The sequence below is a fragment of the Amaranthus tricolor genome, chromosome 8 (genome assembly GCF_026212465.1).
Source record: "Amaranthus tricolor cultivar Red isolate AtriRed21 chromosome 8, ASM2621246v1, whole genome shotgun sequence".
In the NCBI taxonomy this organism is placed as follows: Eukaryota; Viridiplantae; Streptophyta; class Magnoliopsida; order Caryophyllales; family Amaranthaceae; genus Amaranthus; species Amaranthus tricolor.
In genome coordinates, this window is record NC_080054.1 from 14,980,021 (window position 1) to 14,996,064 (window position 16,044).

Genomic DNA, 16,044 nt, shown 5'->3' on the forward strand with positions numbered 1-16,044 from the left:
CCTCGCAAAGTCCGGAAGGCATCTAAAGCTTCAAAAGACGAAAATGGGCCAAGGAGAACAAGAATTCGACCGAACCCAAACACCATTCGGTTGAATGGAAGTGGATTCGGGTGAATGGAAGTTTGGTTCGGGCGAATGGATCTAAGACATCAAAGAAACGTGCTTGGACTTGCTGGAAACCCCGAATGGAGCCTCATTCGGTCGAATGGGTGCCCATTGGGGCGAATACACCTTCAATTCGGCCGAATTCAAGCCCTAGACTGCGCGACTTCTTTTCTTTGCAAACCAAACTTCGAGGGCTTTTAGGGCTTTTTACCCCATTTATTTCTTAGCTTATAAATACCCCTCATTTCTGTAAAACCCGATGGATGCTAAGGGGATGCCTAGTATGAGTGCCTTTGTGCCTCACTCTAGAACATCATTCTTTCATTGCTCTTCTTTTCTTTTTTCCCTAGTGTAGATTTATTGTTCTTCATTTATGCTTCTATCTACTTTTATGTCACTTTATTTATGTAAGTTTATTTCTTTGATGCTTTGATGTCTTTATTGCTTTCTCCTATTGCCTTCTTCTATTTCTTTCCTTTAATGCTTTCTTAGTCTAGATTTAATGCTTTCATGTTCTTCAATTTCTCTAATGCTTTCTTTGTTTATTGCTTTTATCTCTAGTATGTTAGAGTAGTTTCTTTAGGGGTTTTAGGTTAGAGAAACCCTAGGTTTGGTCTTGTCTTTAATGTTTAGGATTAGGGTTGAGGTTGATGATGGTTGTTGATAGATATTCGATTCGAATCTTGTCCTTCCACTCCTATAGGTCGTTCGTGTGGCTTATAAGGCACCAACTTCCTCTCGATATCTAGAGTGTCTTGATTGATTATCGTTCGAACTCCCTTGACCTAGCTTATCTTTATTTTCAATAAACCATCCTAGGGTGGACATAGCCTACTCCACGCTTGTCTTTCATTGTTGAGTTTCGTTTTTTATTCTTGTTATTAGTTAAGTTCACCCACTAAACAACCTTCCATATAACCTTCCCATACTAAGTCTTTAGTCTAGCATCCCTTGTCCTTGTGGTTTGACCCCCGACTTACCATTACACTAGTTGTAGTAGTATCAGGGTGATTATAAATATTGTTTGTATAACTTGGTTCTTAGTATTAACGACGTGCTAGAAACCTGGTTATCAAAGTCATGTCATGGTGTTAGGGTTATCCTTGTTGATGTCTTTGAGTTTGAGGTTGATGATGGAGAGGAGTCTTATGTTGTGAGCTTGACAAATAAGACTTGTCATTGTGGTAGGCGGACCCTGATTGGAATCCCTTGCAAGCATGCTATTGCTTGCATTGTGCATAGAAAATTGGACTACACAGATTTTGTCCATGAGGCTTACCATGTTAAGACATATGCCAAGACATACGGACCTAGGTTCCTTGGAATGCCAGGGCATAAAATTTGGCCTACCTCCACAAACCCTAAACCATTACCACCTCCCTTTAGAAAAATGTCTGGTAGGCCTAATAAGAGGAAGAAGAGGTTGGAGGTTAATGAAGCTAAGGGTGGGAAAAAACAAGGCTCTATGGTGAGGAAGTATAAGCAAGAGAGGTGTGGCAATTGTGGCACACTAGGACATAACAAAACGAAGTGAAAAAACCCTCCCAAACCCCTTTCCACCATGGATAAATCAAAGGGAGGAAGGCCTAAAAACGTTTCAGTGTCCTCATCATTAACCACACCAATGGTGCCAACATTAACATCCCCTCCTACAACGACAAGCACAACCCTTCTGTAACTCAAAGCTCATCACCAATGGTGCCAACACCTACTGCAAGCTCTGTTGCCCCTGCAAACACTGCTTCCACCTCATTTCAATCAAAGGGAGGTAGAAAGAAATATTGGGCGTATGGATGCAACAAAAAAGGAGCAAAAGGTGCAACCCCAAGGGTGATTTCAACCCAAGCATCTTCAAGTTCACAAAATCAAAGTAGAAAAAATGTAGTTGCAATGTATGTAATGAAGAATTTGTAACTTTTTATGTTTGAAGTACTATGGTTAGGTTATGGAACAACTTTTTTGAACTACTTTAGATTGTTTATGCTAGGTTATGGAACTACTATGGTTAGTTTATGCATTGTATGTAATGAACATCTATTGATATTAGATAATTAGCAACAAAGTTATGAAGAAAATCAGCCTCTTCATTCATCATAATCATGTTTACAAATGCTTTCACACAACAATTACAATCTCTGTTCACTATTACGTAACACCTATGTTGGTATATTGTTTGCAGGTTACATAACCTTCATTAGTACAATCAACACCAAGAAAAACCAAATAAAAAACCTAATAAAAAGCTTGATATCTCTTTTCCATGCTTTCGCTCATTCATCAATTTCTTCTTTATCCTTTTAAGTTTTGAAATTGCTTGTTCCTTCTCATGTTCCAAGCAAAAACCCTTGAAGTCAATATCTTTATTTCTGTTGATAAATGTCGCTTCTCCTCAATAAGTGTGTTCGTCACTTTTCTTTGCCAATCAACCATTTCAGGTTCATCAATCCACTTGAACTTGTTGCATCCCCTCCAATTCATATTAGGTTCGAAAAATTTGCAAGTGTTAAACAGTCTTTCAGGATTTTTCTTAGTCCACGAAATTCTCTATGCAAAAGGAAATCTACAAGCACATCTGTCGAACTTCGAGATTTTGGAGTGAGAAGCCATAGTTAATTTGGGGAATAATTAGGGTTCTTAGGGATTGAAAGGGAAGGGGGAAGAATTAGGGCTCTTATGATTTCAAGGGAAAAGAAGAAATACTTGGGGAAAATCGTGTATGACGCCAACAGAACACTTTCAAAGCTTTAAATGAAGTCACGTGCAATTCACGTGTAAAGTCAACCATAGAACTAATGGTCAACTAACGGATTCCATCAAGATAGTCTTTTGCAAACGTTTATGTCATTCAAGGTAGTTTTTTGCAAAAAAAATTAGAATAGGTAGTTTTTTGCAGAGGTTGCTATAGAATAGTTAGTTTTTAGTAATTTTCTCTTAAATTAATTATTAATTAATAAATTAAATAATTATATAATTGATTAATAAATACAAATCATATTTAGTAATAAAGTGTTTTAAATGATGTATTCAACAAAACATGTTTAGTCTAAAAATTACTTAAGTCTTGTGTTTTATGAAATAAATAAATTAGACTAAGCATTATTCATGTTTAGACTATATGGTTTTAATCTTAAATTAAATTGGATTATATGCTAAATTATAATAAGTAAATTAATTCGTTTATGAGACTATTTGTGCTAAATATAGACCTTCCTAATAATGTGAAATCGATTTTTGCTAAGATTACGAATGTGTTGTCAAGTGTTCCTACATTATAGGAAAAAATAGATTTTTAAAAGTTCTAAAGTCTTTGATTTAAAAATGTCTTTAAAGTCAAAAGTCGGTTTAATCTAAATTGAGTCAAACTGAATAATTGTAATATGACTTGGTTATTGTTATTTTTAAAACTAACTTAACAGGATTGTCTAAGTCTTGAAAAAGCTAAAAATAGCTTAACGCGTTGGTCAAGAAGTCTAGGGGAGCATTTAACATGTTGCAGTCTAAGGCTTTGACACAGAATTCCAAAAGAGTAGTAAATTTTGTTCTGTATTAGTTGTCTATCTCTCACTATTGTAAAAGGTCATAGTGTTCAAGAGAATTAGATATGTAATTTCATTTTATGCCTCAAGTCCTAGAATACTTTTAAAAGTATTCGTTTGTTTTCTCATTTATGAGATTAGGTTTAAGTCTTTTATTAAAGGGAACTTGTAGATTGTTTTTCAAGGAGAAGAACGTGGTGAGAGAAGATAGAGAGATCTTCTTAGATCTATGTTCTATTAAGAAGATCTAGGTTCTATTAATAAAAGAGGTTGAATCCTAAAGGTTGGAAAGGAACCCATAGACGAGGAGTAATTTATTAATAGCTGAACCTCAATAACAAATCACTTGTTTTGGCTAAGTTTATTTCCGCACTTAAGTTTTAGATTTGTTATTTAACCTAAGAACAGTTTCCAAAAAACTACTTTAAAGGTTTTACATGCTCTTGAGTTAACTGTACAACAAATTTTAAACAACAATACTCTCTATTCACCCCCATATAGAGTTTTTGATCTCCTAATGAACCTTCAATTGGTATCAGAGCTAAGTTTCACATGTAAAGATTAAACCTCAAGGTCGTTCGTGCTTTAGGCCTCCCTTGTTTTGTGGAACAAATTTTTCACATTGAAAAACATTGATGAAGATGTTCGTAATATAGATCAAGAAATGGAGTTATGGGACATCATTACTAAAGGACCTAAGGAACTAATGAAAGAGGTTACGCAAGGAAATGATGTTGAAAACATTGATGATTTGGAATCTACGTCGAAGAACTATAGATCCATGAATCAGTTTTGTTGTGCTCCAAATGGTACCGGGTTCATTAGGATTTCATCATGCACAAGTGCCAAGGAACTATGGGACAAATTGGTCGTGACATATGAAGGAACAAGCCAAGTTAAGGAGAGAAAGATCAACATCCTCATACATTAATATGAAATGTTCAAGATGAAAAAGGATGCGAATATTAATGAAATGTTTACTAGTTTTACATTAATTACTAATAGTTTGAACTCTCTTGGCAAAACTTTTTCTAATGCAGAAAGGTCCAGAAGGTTTTGAGATGTCTTCCATGATCAAAATAGGGTCCAAAAGTCACAGGCATAGAAGAAGCCGAAGATTTGAGAATGTTACCACTTGATGATCTTCTTGGAAAATGCACTACTCATGAACTCACCCTTCATGATGGTGAAAGTTGACGTTATTTCATCCATGAAATACCTTGCACTAAAGATAATGAAACGTGAAAAATCCTCAAGTGAAACCGAAGAATGTGATGATGAGGAAGATCCCTTTGCTCTAATTACAAGAGGTGTAGACGGCATAATGAAGATGCAAAAAGGATTTAAAAGATTTAAATCAAGAAACGATTATAAAGTTAAGTCCTCTTCCAATTCCAATTCTAAATCTAAGAAACTTGCTTGTTTGAGTGGGGATCTACAAAACATCTTGTTAAAGAATGTCCTAAAAAGAAAAAGGAATATCACAATAAGAACAAAAGGAAACAAGCAATTTTAGCTAAATGGAGTAACTCTGAGGGGTCTAGTCAATTGAAAAATGAAGACGTACAAGCTCATTTGTGTCTTATGGCCTATAGTGATAAAGAGGACGAACAGGAAGACAAATCTAAAGAGGTACTAGATTTTCTTAACTCTTGCTCTAAAGATAAATTGGTTAAAGCTCTTTTCCACATGTTTCAAATTGAACAAATTTTAAAAGACGAAAAGAAAATATTAGAAGATAGGATACGTCACTATGTCGAAGGTTGTTAAGACCTTATAAAAAATGATAAGTTTATGGCTATAAAAATAAAATTTGAAGAGAATGTCAAGGTCTTAAAAGAAGAACATCAGTTAAATGAAACAACTTATTGAACTTTCGAATAAAAATTATGATCTTGAATCTGAAATCAAGACTTAGAGATATGAGTCTGAGAAAAATCTGCAATCCTTGAGTAAGCTAAATGACATACTCATGTTGGATTCGATGACTCAAGACAAGGCACGCCATGTTGTAAGCAACGATGAGGGTGCGATGGAGTGGAGTGCGTTGAACGTAGCGTATGGGGTGCTTTGGGCAAAACAAGGAGGCTTTAGTCAAGGAAAAAAGAGGCTCTACAAAGGGTGTTAAACTATACCTTGAACGAGGCAAGACATGGTATGAAGGTTGCTCAAACAAGGCAACGAAGAAACAACAAACAAACGGTTGCTTAACACTATGCTCGTTTGAGCAAGGACAATGCTCGTATGAACACACAATTGACAACAAGCAGTAGCTTCTCATAGACAGAGTTGCGAGATAGTAAGAGACTCGTTTAAGCAGCTAGCCGAGGATTCTCCAATGGTTAGTTTGTTTATGCTTTGGGCATTGAAGGGGGGCTTTATGTCTATTGATTTCTATGTTTATTGTTCAGTTAGGTCTGAATTCTAAAAGACTGTATGCCTTCTATACAAAAGGCTTATGACGTAGAATCACTTAACAACCGCAACACTTGTAGAGATGGCTAATTCATTGTAAGGGGGCTAAGTTAAACACCAAGAGAGCTTTTCTTCTATGTATTAGTATTGTTAGTGTAGATTTTTCAGCCACAAGCTCATCTTTCCATTCTCCTCCATCTACTGCTTGACCTTGTTGTAGTTGTAAAATCAGTTCACCTCAATCTTTTACGCATTCACTCATCAAAGCCAAATTTGGTGACTTATTCATCTGCCTTGACCTTGCTCTTCTGTAACTTGTATTCTTGTTTTGACATCTTTAATGACCTTTAGTTCCTCCAGTTCTGTTTTCAAGAAGTCTAAAGTTTTTCCACGATGGCATACGTGATAAATTTTTCATTGAGCTTATACACAATAAAACCAGCATAAGAAATGAGTTAACTGCACATAAAGATGGTCATGGGACGGGTCTGGACCCGAATCCTTTTATTTTTTATAGATTCAGACTCAGATCCGGACCCAAAGGGTCCAAAATTTTCAAACCCAGACCCAAATCCTCTGGATTTGAGGGGTCTAGGGTCTTTAATGGGTCCTTAATGGGTTTTAAACAAAGTCTCTTTGATTGTCAAAATTGAACCATTTGTGATTTTTTTTATTCGAGTCCATGAAATTCAAATACAAAATAATTACTAAAAAATAAAATTTTTTTTTAATTGCATAGGGTCCGAGTCCGGGTTTGAGGGGCGGGTTTAGGGTCCGGGTCTAGGTCCGGGTTCGGGTCTGCACCTTGAGACTCGTCAAATATATTTTGGATCCAGATCCAACCCGGATCCGATGGGTCTTAAAAAATAAGACCCAGACCCTTAAAAATGGGCGGGTCCAACAAGGCCTTGGACCCATGACCATCCTTAACTGCACACAAGCACGATGAACTTCCATCCTAAAACTAATAGTAATAAGAAGAATAACCCATCTAGCTTATATTAGGCAGCCCGGCCAGCCGGCCCGGCCCAAAAAAGTGAGGGTTTGGGTACCAAAATATGGCCCGATGGGCGGGTTTGGGCAGAAAATAAGTGGCCCGAATTTTTTTGGGACTGGCATTTGGCCCGTGGGACGGCCCAAAAAGGAGCTTATTCATGATTTGCATTTTGAATTTTTTTTACATTATGTATAATATGTAACAATTGTATTTGTTTATTTCAATTATTTGTAATTTGTGTTTTAAATTATGTATAATATGTAACAATTGTATTTGTTTATTTCAATTTTTTGTAATTTGTGTTTTTAATTATGTATAAAATATACCGCAAAAAAGCCCGCAAGCCCGCATATTACGGGTTTGGGCAGGAACTTTTAGGCCCGCACTTCGGCCCAGCCCGCATCAATGGGCCGTTTTTTCCACTCGGCCCGGCTCGATGTTTGATTTGGTTTAATATGTTAGCCAACCTCTCTTTATTTCTTCGATTTAGAATCACATGTGAGTTATTTTTCCAACACTCCACTTGACATGTGAACCCAACTTTTTAATTTGGCGGGAACGTCATTCTTTTTGAACCCGCATGTAGTTTTATTATGGAAGACTGAGATATTTTCCCAATTGAGCGAAGTTGTTGGCCATGATACCATGATAAATTTATCATTGGGCTTATATAAAACAAGTCCCTCACAAGAGGGGAATTAACTACACACAAGTTTGATGAGATCCATCGTATTGGTAATTTGTTTATTAGCTCATCAAGCATATACGTTAGTTAACTACTCTATATTGTTCGATGTAGGATCACATGTAAGTTGTTTTCCAACACTTCCCTTCACATGTGATGAACCCATGGTTTTAATTAGGGGAACATTTTTCTTTCGAACCCGCACATTGTTTTTTTATGGAAGACCTATATTTTTGTTTTCAGTTGATCAGAAACCATCGACTATGATTCAACAAAGAGTTTCAATTCTTGATGTAGAGTATCAGCCCCTATATATATTTATAACACAATACAAATAACAGAATAACCTAAGATTAAGGAGCTAAAAAGAGACTAATTGTTCTAATACCATGTTGAGGCGTGATAATTCGTCATATAATCATATCATGGGTTCACTTGTGTGGACACACATGGAGCACTCATGGGCTAAGGCCATAAACCCACGAGTAAAGAGCATTAACTTGTATACACTTTTGATGTGGTTTACTTTTTTCTCAAATTATATGGCAGTGGGAAGATTATCCACCAAACACTATATGTCAATTTATAATTCACTATTTTAGTAATATGAAATCTTTTTCATATGTGAAGTATTTCCCACAATATATACGCTAGCCAAATTGGATTAAACTATCCTATCTCATACTAAATCATAAGTGATAGATGATAAAAACTAAAGGCTTGGACTATCTTTACATAAATAATGAGATAAGTAACTCAATAACCTTACATGAAAAGCAGGATTATCAAACACTTGACGTTTATGAGATTGACCAGAAACAAATTAGTGGGGGCACTCCTGAAGCTTTTCCTTGTAATTCAGAAGCAAATGCCTTAATTTATGAGAAACTCCAAATTAGATGCAACAATGAAACTAAAATGAAACTTTTACTTATCATACTCCCTCCTATTCAGCTGAACTGTCCCATTTCCTTTTATGGTCAAGTCAGCTTAAATGTCCCATTTCTATTTTTGGCATGGATTTTTGACTATTATACCCTTAGTACTTTATCCTATTTTCAATTATACCCTTTATTACCCTTACTAATTTTCCCTCCCTTATAATTAATCAACATAATAAAATCTTAATTAATCCCACCCATTTACACTCCCTCCCTTTATAATCCTAAAACCCTACGTCCCTACCCATTCCCCATTTGATATTCTGCCGTTTTTCTTAATCCTCCATTGAAACCTTCACCTTTTTCCTTATCGTTCTTCTTGTTCTTCTCTGAAAACCCTACCCATTCCCCATTTGATATTCTGCCGTTTCTCTTAATCTTCCATTGAAAGCTTCACCTTCTTCCTTATCGTGTTTTAGTTGATTGTGTAATAAATGAGCTTTGTCATTGTCTATTTATGCTTTCTGTTTTGTAATGTTATGATTGATTTTTTCTTCTTGTTGCACATTTCATTTTTGGCGCCATCTGCTTCTGTTTTCTGAAATTTTGGCTGTGTGCTTTGGGAATTTTCTTCAATTGTTGGCGGCAGTTTCTGAATATGTATTCAATTCCTTCTTTTTGGACATTTTCATTTTGAGTTTCAAAATAATGTGGGTACTGTGATGATATTTTCCATTTTGAAAAATTGGTTGTTTATAAATTGGAGGCTATTTAAGAAATTATTAATGCATTTTTTGGGTAATTTGGAAAATCTGAAGTCAATGATCGCAAAAAAATTCGCACTCACATGATCAGTAACGACTGCAACTACACCGAAACTGTTGAAGAATTGAGAAGGCTCTCGGAGATACCGTAATTGATGTTTTTAATTTTTAGTACTCTTGACAAACTTATGTAATTTCCAAAAATTATTGTAAACGTAATTGTGGCGCAATTTAGGACTTAATTATGTAATTTAGGACTTAATTATGTAATTTAGGACTTAATTAAATTATCGATGTAATTGTGGCGCAAAAAAATTTCAAACTTTTGGTGCCAAAAAAATCAGCTTTTAATTTGGTGGGAATCATTAATTCCTTAATCTTTACAATTAAAAACCCATAATACTACTCTCTCTCCTCTCTTAGGGTCCCATTTTGACTTTTCTTAAAATCCGTGAAAAGTCAAATGGGACATCTCACCTGAATAGGAGGGAGTATTATATATCAAGCTCGATCAACTAACCTACCAACATTCATTGATATCTCAATCAAAAGTCTAAGTTGATGTTTGCATAACTCGTCCTATAGTAACGAGGGCGAGGGTGAGGACCAAACCATCACATACCTTTGCAATTATTCATGCATAATCTAACAGCCCGTCTTGTATAAGATGGTCTCACGGTTAGACGGCCTCAAAAGAAGAAGCTCATAAGCTAAAAGTTTCTATTATTAAGCTATTTAACCCAAATATGAGACAAGTATCACGGTGAGACTGTCTCATACACGCCTCATACAAGAATTTGTGATAGTCTAAATATTCTAAATATTCAACCTAAAATCTCACATAAGACTTGCATGATTTCAACACGCAAGATGCTCCAAAATAAAAACGACAACGTTTTCCTTCTTCTCTAAGCCAATACTCAACAAACTTTGTATATATTCCAACTATAATTCCCCATATAGTCTGTTCTTTGCATCCTTTTATAATGGGGCATGGGACATTTACAAGAATTTTAGAATAGTAGATTTCCTAACTTTTATAAATTATTAATTGTATGCATCAATAAATAGCATATCAATACTGAAAGTGTTGCAAAACATTTTCTTATCAATTATCACCCTTACAAAACTCTCAACCAAACACACTTAAATTTAAAAGATCATATATAAGTCTTCCATCAGCTAACCACTCAACATTTATTGCCTTCTGTATTCCATTCTTCTTCGAAGAATTGTTGACCTAACCTACAACAAAAAATATTAAATTAGGAAGTATAATGAAATGCGTCAACCAACAAAAATGAAAAAATAAAACTTTTATGGAACATCTCAATTGAAAATTTAATCTACTAACAGCGACTTTGGGCTTTTAATTTTTTTTTTTTTCACTTTCGCTGTTACTAACAGCGACTCTTTCCGAGGCTAGGCTTGAATGTACGGACGCTTATTTTGGGAAATAAGTTTTCACAAAGCTTATTTTTAGAATTAAGTTGTTAAATAATCTTATTTTTTTCAAATTTTCAAACCAGAGTCCGTAATTAAACTTGGGGCCTAAAAATTAGAAAGATTGAAATAAATAAGATTATTTAGCATTTTAATTCCAAGTATAAGATTGGGATAAACTTATGTCCCAAAATAAGCTTCCGTACGTCCAAGCCTAGCCTCGGGTAAGTCGCTGTTAGTAACAGCGACTTAAGGCAAAAAAAAAAAAAAAATAAAAAGTTGAAAGTCGCTGTTAGTAACAGCGACTTATACGTTTTTTTTTTTTTTTTTTTTTTTTTAAATTTAAAAACTAAACTAGCCGTTGTTAATTAGAAAAATAGCCGTTAGAATGTGAAAATAGCCGTTGTAATGTTGTTGTATAAATAGGTCCATCATTTCTTATACTTCATTTTATCCATTCTACATCATTCTTATTCTTTTCCATCAATTGTTAAAGTTAACATAAGGTATTTTGTTAGTTTTATTATTGTAAATGTAAACATTATTTTTGAAACTTCACTAACGTTAATATATTATATGTATTATGTAGATGTCAAAGGAGCATTGTATTGAAGAGCTTTGTGATTGTGGTTATGAAGTTGAGATTAATACTGATTGGAGCGACTTCGATCCAGGGCGTGAATTTGTTGCTTGCCCTTTCTACTTGGCTGACGGATTAGGATGCACATACTTTCGCTGGATTGCTCCGGAGGGTACAAAATGGCAGAGAGACTTAATAATAAGGCTTGAGAAGGAAAAACAAGAGCTTAAAGATGAGGTATTTAATCTAAAGAGACAAATGGATGATATGGCACTTAGGAAAGAAGAGACTGAAAGAATTATGAGAAAGTTAACTAAGCCTTCTTAGTTAGCGACGGTAGTTTAACTTAATGCATGAAGTATGTAATTGGATTTGGATTTGTTGAACTAGCTTGAAATTGTGTTGAATGTTGAATAGCAACATCCTTATTTGAATATGATTGTATGTTTTTGATTAAATTTATGCTGCATTGTTCGCGGAATGATTCAACGCCCAAAAGTTTGAGTAGTTAACATCAATTCACTCATAATAAACGTGTGATACTACGGTAAAAATATATACATGTACATATATGTTACAATTTACACACAAAAGACCAACAGTTACAAATGAGTATGTACAAATGTTCAATAATTACAAAACTATTGGAATGCTAATCCTCCTCCTGTACCTGTGACGGTTTACGACGCCTCCTACGATAGTAAGATGCAGTCGCATGACGCTCGGGTAGGGGAGGGGATTGATAGTTTGATGATGTGGCACCCTGTGAGGACCCGACACCGTAGTCCGGACACGTTAAGTCAACCTCCTCAAGATGAACGTCGGGTTGATGAGCAGATGACTCGTACGCGTACGTAGTGGTGTGGGGCGCAGTTACTTTCGGAATGAAGTGTTGAAACTACGTGCCTTGGAGTATGCCTTGGGCAATCTCCCGTACGGGCTCCTCTTGGGAGGAGCCGATGACTGATGCAATGCCCTGTGCCTGCAGTAAGACTTAATTATTAATGAAATGTTTAAAGTGTAAGTTGTAAGGATAATAATTAAAGTTGAAGAATACTAACAAAGTGTGTCATCGTCGGTGCTGCGGGATTGTACTGGGATGCCGCCAAGATACCTCGTGGTGTCATCCATCGGCGAGTAATGGAGAGCAACCACGGCATGTAATCCGCCGTAGTAGGTGCGCCTGCAGCCTCGATCGGCGCACCTTGGGCAAGCAGATCTAGCCTGTGCTCCCAACGAGCGACATGCCACCAGTTGACCTCTAGCCAGTTCTTGGGATCCCGACCCTTGCGAGAGTGGTGGAGCTCCGCTTCTATGTCGCATGGAGGCGGGATGCCCTGTACCATCCCAAATTGGCGCAGTACGCGCTCAGGGAGATGCACTTTGACCATGTCGAAGCAGATCAGAGGTACAGATGCTCTCCACGCCCCTGACAATATGCCCGAGTGCTGAGGCAATGCAGCGTATGCCTCAGCGGGATAAGGGTCCCATAGAAACTAAACGTGAAAATTCGATTAATAAATTACTCAATTTGATACTTATAAAACAAGTTGTGGTGAAGTTGTTACCTGGTCAGCACGTAATAGATCGAGCTGATCGCGGTAGAACCCCACGCCCGATCCAGTGTGGGTCCTTGATCGTCTTTCAAAGGACCATCGCGATCCATATGGCACATGCGGGGGAGGAAGCAGTGGTGGCGCAAATGCACCACGACCCACACTCCTCATCGGTTGACCAATGAGAACATGCTCCCATGCCCAAAGCTAAGAATTACCATTATAAGTAAGTAAAAGAGGTACAACAATATTATTACCTGTAGAATAAGCATTATAACTTATTATTACCTGTAGAATAATCAGGGGACCAGCGATCTCCTTCACATTCTTCTGTGAAGCTTCACAAAGTCTCCTGTACAGATACGCTAGGGCTGCCGAACCCCAGCTGTACCCGGAGATGACCTCCCATGGCGCATCAAGCAACGTCAAGTACAATAGTTGTACTCGGTTGCCAGTCTTGTCGGAGAACAAGACATCACCAATCAGATAAAGGAGATACGCCCTAGCGTATCTCTCAACGGTGGCGTCATCAGCACCTTCAGGGAGTTGTGAGAAGTTTTGTGCAAGCCATGTTACACGCAGGCTACTCCCTTTGGTTACCTCAGCCGGAGGTCGCACTCCTAATACTCTTTGGACTTTGTCTTGCCAGCTTTCGAACTGGCGTGCATCGATGCACACGGAATGTCCCTCGATGGGAAGCCGTGTAAGAACAGCTACGTCAAGTAACGTGACGGTAGCCTCACCTATAGGTAGGTGGAAGGTATGAGTCTCCTGGCGCCACCGCTCGACTAAAGCCGTGAGTAGCGCCCGATCGACTCTCCCGTACGCGATCAGGTGGAAGTCATGCAATCTCGCAAGCTGAAGGTACGGGACGATCCGTGCGTCAATCGCCCATGGAGCTGAATCGGGATGCCTGGTGTATATGGTTTCCGTATCGGACACCTAAATCAAAATATTACGTTAGCTTCAATTTAAAGTATTATGAAGTAATAATTTCAAAAGGGGTAAGCTCAATGACCTGTACATCCCATAGCACACTGCTCCTGTGACTCGCCTGCATCGTAAGGACACTAGGGTCCAGAGGGCCTGGAGCTGCTGGATCCATCTCTCCTGCAATTAAATAATAAGTAAGCCTTATGTAGTCTACAATTAATTAAGAAGTACTGAAAATGTTTATTTGTTTGTTATATAATCCTTACTTTATATACTCAAATATATATACTATTTACCTTGACGTGCAAGTTCTAGTATTATGACCGTCAATACCACACCGTCGACAAGCGTTGCGTCTTCGCGATCCTTCGTCCATCTCGTTCGCGATCCTCCTGGACTTAGGTCTTCCTAATCCACGAATGTGATCTGGATCGTGTAACACCTCAACACCGATGTATTGAGGCCATGCCCTCTTATCAATTAACGGCAAGAATATGCATTCATACGTGTTAACATAGCTCTGGGTCTTGTAGCAGGAGTCCACAAATCGCTCATAGGATAAGTGTCGTTTAATGCATACGGCAAGAACATGAGAACAAGGTAAGTGAAATATGGACGGTTTGTTACAAGTGCATTTCATCTCGCTCATATCCACACTTTGTATTTTTCCACCCTTGGCCGATCCTCTATTACCACGCCTAGTCTTAACTTGGAAAAGGCCTCGTCTGTAGTCAAATGCGATGATCTCATGGTAGTTTGCCTTCTCGGTGTTACGGGTGATAATTCTAGTGGCGTGTGAAGTGTACTTGTTTCCCCCAATTAACCACGCGTTTGCATTCTCGCGTCTTTTTACAAAATAATCATTAACACGATAGAAGGTAAACTCCACAAGAATGGTTATCGGCAAGAAACGCACACCCTTCATCACGTTATTGAATACTTCGGCCAAGTTCGTATTAGTAACACCGTACCTATACCCTCCATCGTGACATATTGACCATTTAGACATATCACCAACTCATTTGTATCTTCTAAGTTACAAGTATCATCATTTGTCACTTGAAATTGAAGTTGATTGGGTTCATTAGAAGGATAAGAGGAAGATGGCATAAAGGGATTTTGGGTTTCTTGGGTAGGGAAGGGCGTATGAGAAGGAGCAGAAGGAGTTATATTCATAAATGCATTTGTTTCCACTACATTCACATCTTCGTTCCCTAGGGGTACCTCTTCTACATATAACTCTAAAGAAGGACTAGGGGTAGACCTTGAATACTCCCACATTGCATCTATAGCCTCCTCATCCTCAACCGGAAAAGCTAACAAATCTCCACTTAGATTGTATTTAAAACTTAAATTAATAGTACTTCTTGTAGTGTCAATGCCAATTCTAGAGCATATAAAATGTTTAAATTCATTCAAATCCATGTATGAGTTGCATGCAAACAGTTTACGTTTTCCCCCAACATACTTAACATTATTACTAGTTGATCGAATTGAACCATTCCAAAAGCATACAACGGTGACACGAAATGAAGCCATTTCTACAACAACACATAAAAAATCAACATCACCATCAACTTCATAAATATATGACCACTATACATTTTACATTCAACTAATAATTCTGGAACAAACTTTTAAAAGTGAGGATCAATGTAAATAACAACTACATTTGACATAATCGTAGAGCTCAAGTGTAAATGCCCACTACACATGACATACATTTTAAATTCACCACCAAATGAAAAAAATTTATAATAAAAACGAACCTCAATTAGCTGTAGATCAAGAAGAATTACGTAATTGGAAGCTTGTCAACCTACATTAATGTGAAAATTGAATAAAACACAACAAACCCTAATTTTTCGAATATTGAAAAAAAAACCAAAAAAAATTACCTTAGATCGATCTAAGAAGACTACAGCACTAATTACTGGTACAAACTTGAAACTTGATGACCTTAGTTGAAGGAATGAAGATCCTTACAAGGTTGGAATGAAGAAGGAGAAAGTAGAGAATTGCGGGAGAAAAAGTAAATCGCGAAATGAAGTGAGGAAGAAGAAGGATTCTGGAAAAATATAAAGCTATAAGTCGATGTTACTAACAGCGGCTTTCAACTTTTTTTTTTTTTTTTTTTTTGCCTTAAGTC

At 37.0% G+C, this 16,044-nt stretch overlaps 4 protein-coding genes across 4 annotated transcripts; 1 reads left to right on the forward strand and 3 right to left on the reverse strand.

Moving 5' to 3' along the window:
• The first annotated feature begins 364 nt into the window (after positions 1-364).
• Positions 365-1,639, forward strand: LOC130821572 (uncharacterized). The gene is made up of 2 exons (XM_057687362.1): positions 365-386; positions 1,167-1,639. Exons 1-2 carry the CDS (start codon positions 365-367, stop codon positions 1,637-1,639), a joined length of 495 nt encoding a protein of 164 aa, XP_057543345.1.
• Positions 1,640-12,086: 10,447 nt separating this feature from the next.
• Positions 12,087-12,741, reverse strand: LOC130820514 (uncharacterized). Its single transcript, XM_057685921.1, has 2 exons — positions 12,468-12,741; positions 12,087-12,388 (listed from the first exon to the last, which is right to left on the reverse strand). Exons 1-2 carry the CDS (start codon positions 12,727-12,729, stop codon positions 12,216-12,218), a joined length of 435 nt encoding a protein of 144 aa, XP_057541904.1. The 5' UTR covers positions 12,730-12,741; the 3' UTR covers positions 12,087-12,215.
• Positions 12,742-13,169: 428 nt separating this feature from the next.
• LOC130821573 (serine/threonine-protein phosphatase 7 long form homolog) lies at positions 13,170-14,067 on the reverse strand. Its single transcript, XM_057687363.1, has 3 exons — positions 13,981-14,067; positions 13,415-13,904; positions 13,170-13,333 (listed from the first exon to the last, which is right to left on the reverse strand). The coding sequence occupies exons 1-3, from the start codon at positions 14,065-14,067 to the stop codon at positions 13,170-13,172; spliced, it is 741 nt and encodes a 246-aa protein (XP_057543346.1).
• A 120-nt stretch (positions 14,068-14,187) lies between these two features.
• On the reverse strand, positions 14,188-14,535 carry LOC130821574 (uncharacterized). Its single transcript, XM_057687364.1, has one exon. The coding sequence runs from the start codon at positions 14,533-14,535 to the stop codon at positions 14,188-14,190; it is 348 nt and encodes a 115-aa protein (XP_057543347.1).
• Positions 14,536-16,044: the final 1,509 nt, after the last annotated feature.

Coding starts and splice junctions, on each gene's coding strand:
- LOC130821572 (XM_057687362.1), top strand. CDS start 365: ATGGATGCTAAGGGGATGCCTA. Junction 387..1,166: donor GGATGCTAAGGGGATGCCTA/GTATGAGTGCCT, acceptor ACGACGTGCTAG/AAACCTGGTTATCAAAGTCA.
- LOC130821574 (XM_057687364.1), bottom strand. CDS start 14,535: ATGAAATGCACTTGTAACAAACCGTCCATATTTCACTTACCTTGTTCT.
- LOC130820514 (XM_057685921.1), bottom strand. CDS start 12,729: ATGCGACATAGAAGCGGAGCTCCACCACTCTCGCAAGGGTCGGGATCC. Junction 12,389..12,467: donor CACCGACGATGACACACTTT/GTTAGTATTCTT, acceptor GTCTTACTGCAG/GCACAGGGCATTGCATCAGT.
- LOC130821573 (XM_057687363.1), bottom strand. CDS start 14,067: ATGGATCCAGCAGCTCCAGGCCCTCTGGACCCTAGTGTCCTTACGATG. Junction 13,905..13,980: donor GTGTGCTATGGGATGTACAG/GTCATTGAGCTT, acceptor ATTTTGATTTAG/GTGTCCGATACGGAAACCAT. Junction 13,334..13,414: donor CTTGTTCTCCGACAAGACTG/GCAACCGAGTAC, acceptor GGGGTTCGGCAG/CCCTAGCGTATCTGTACAGG.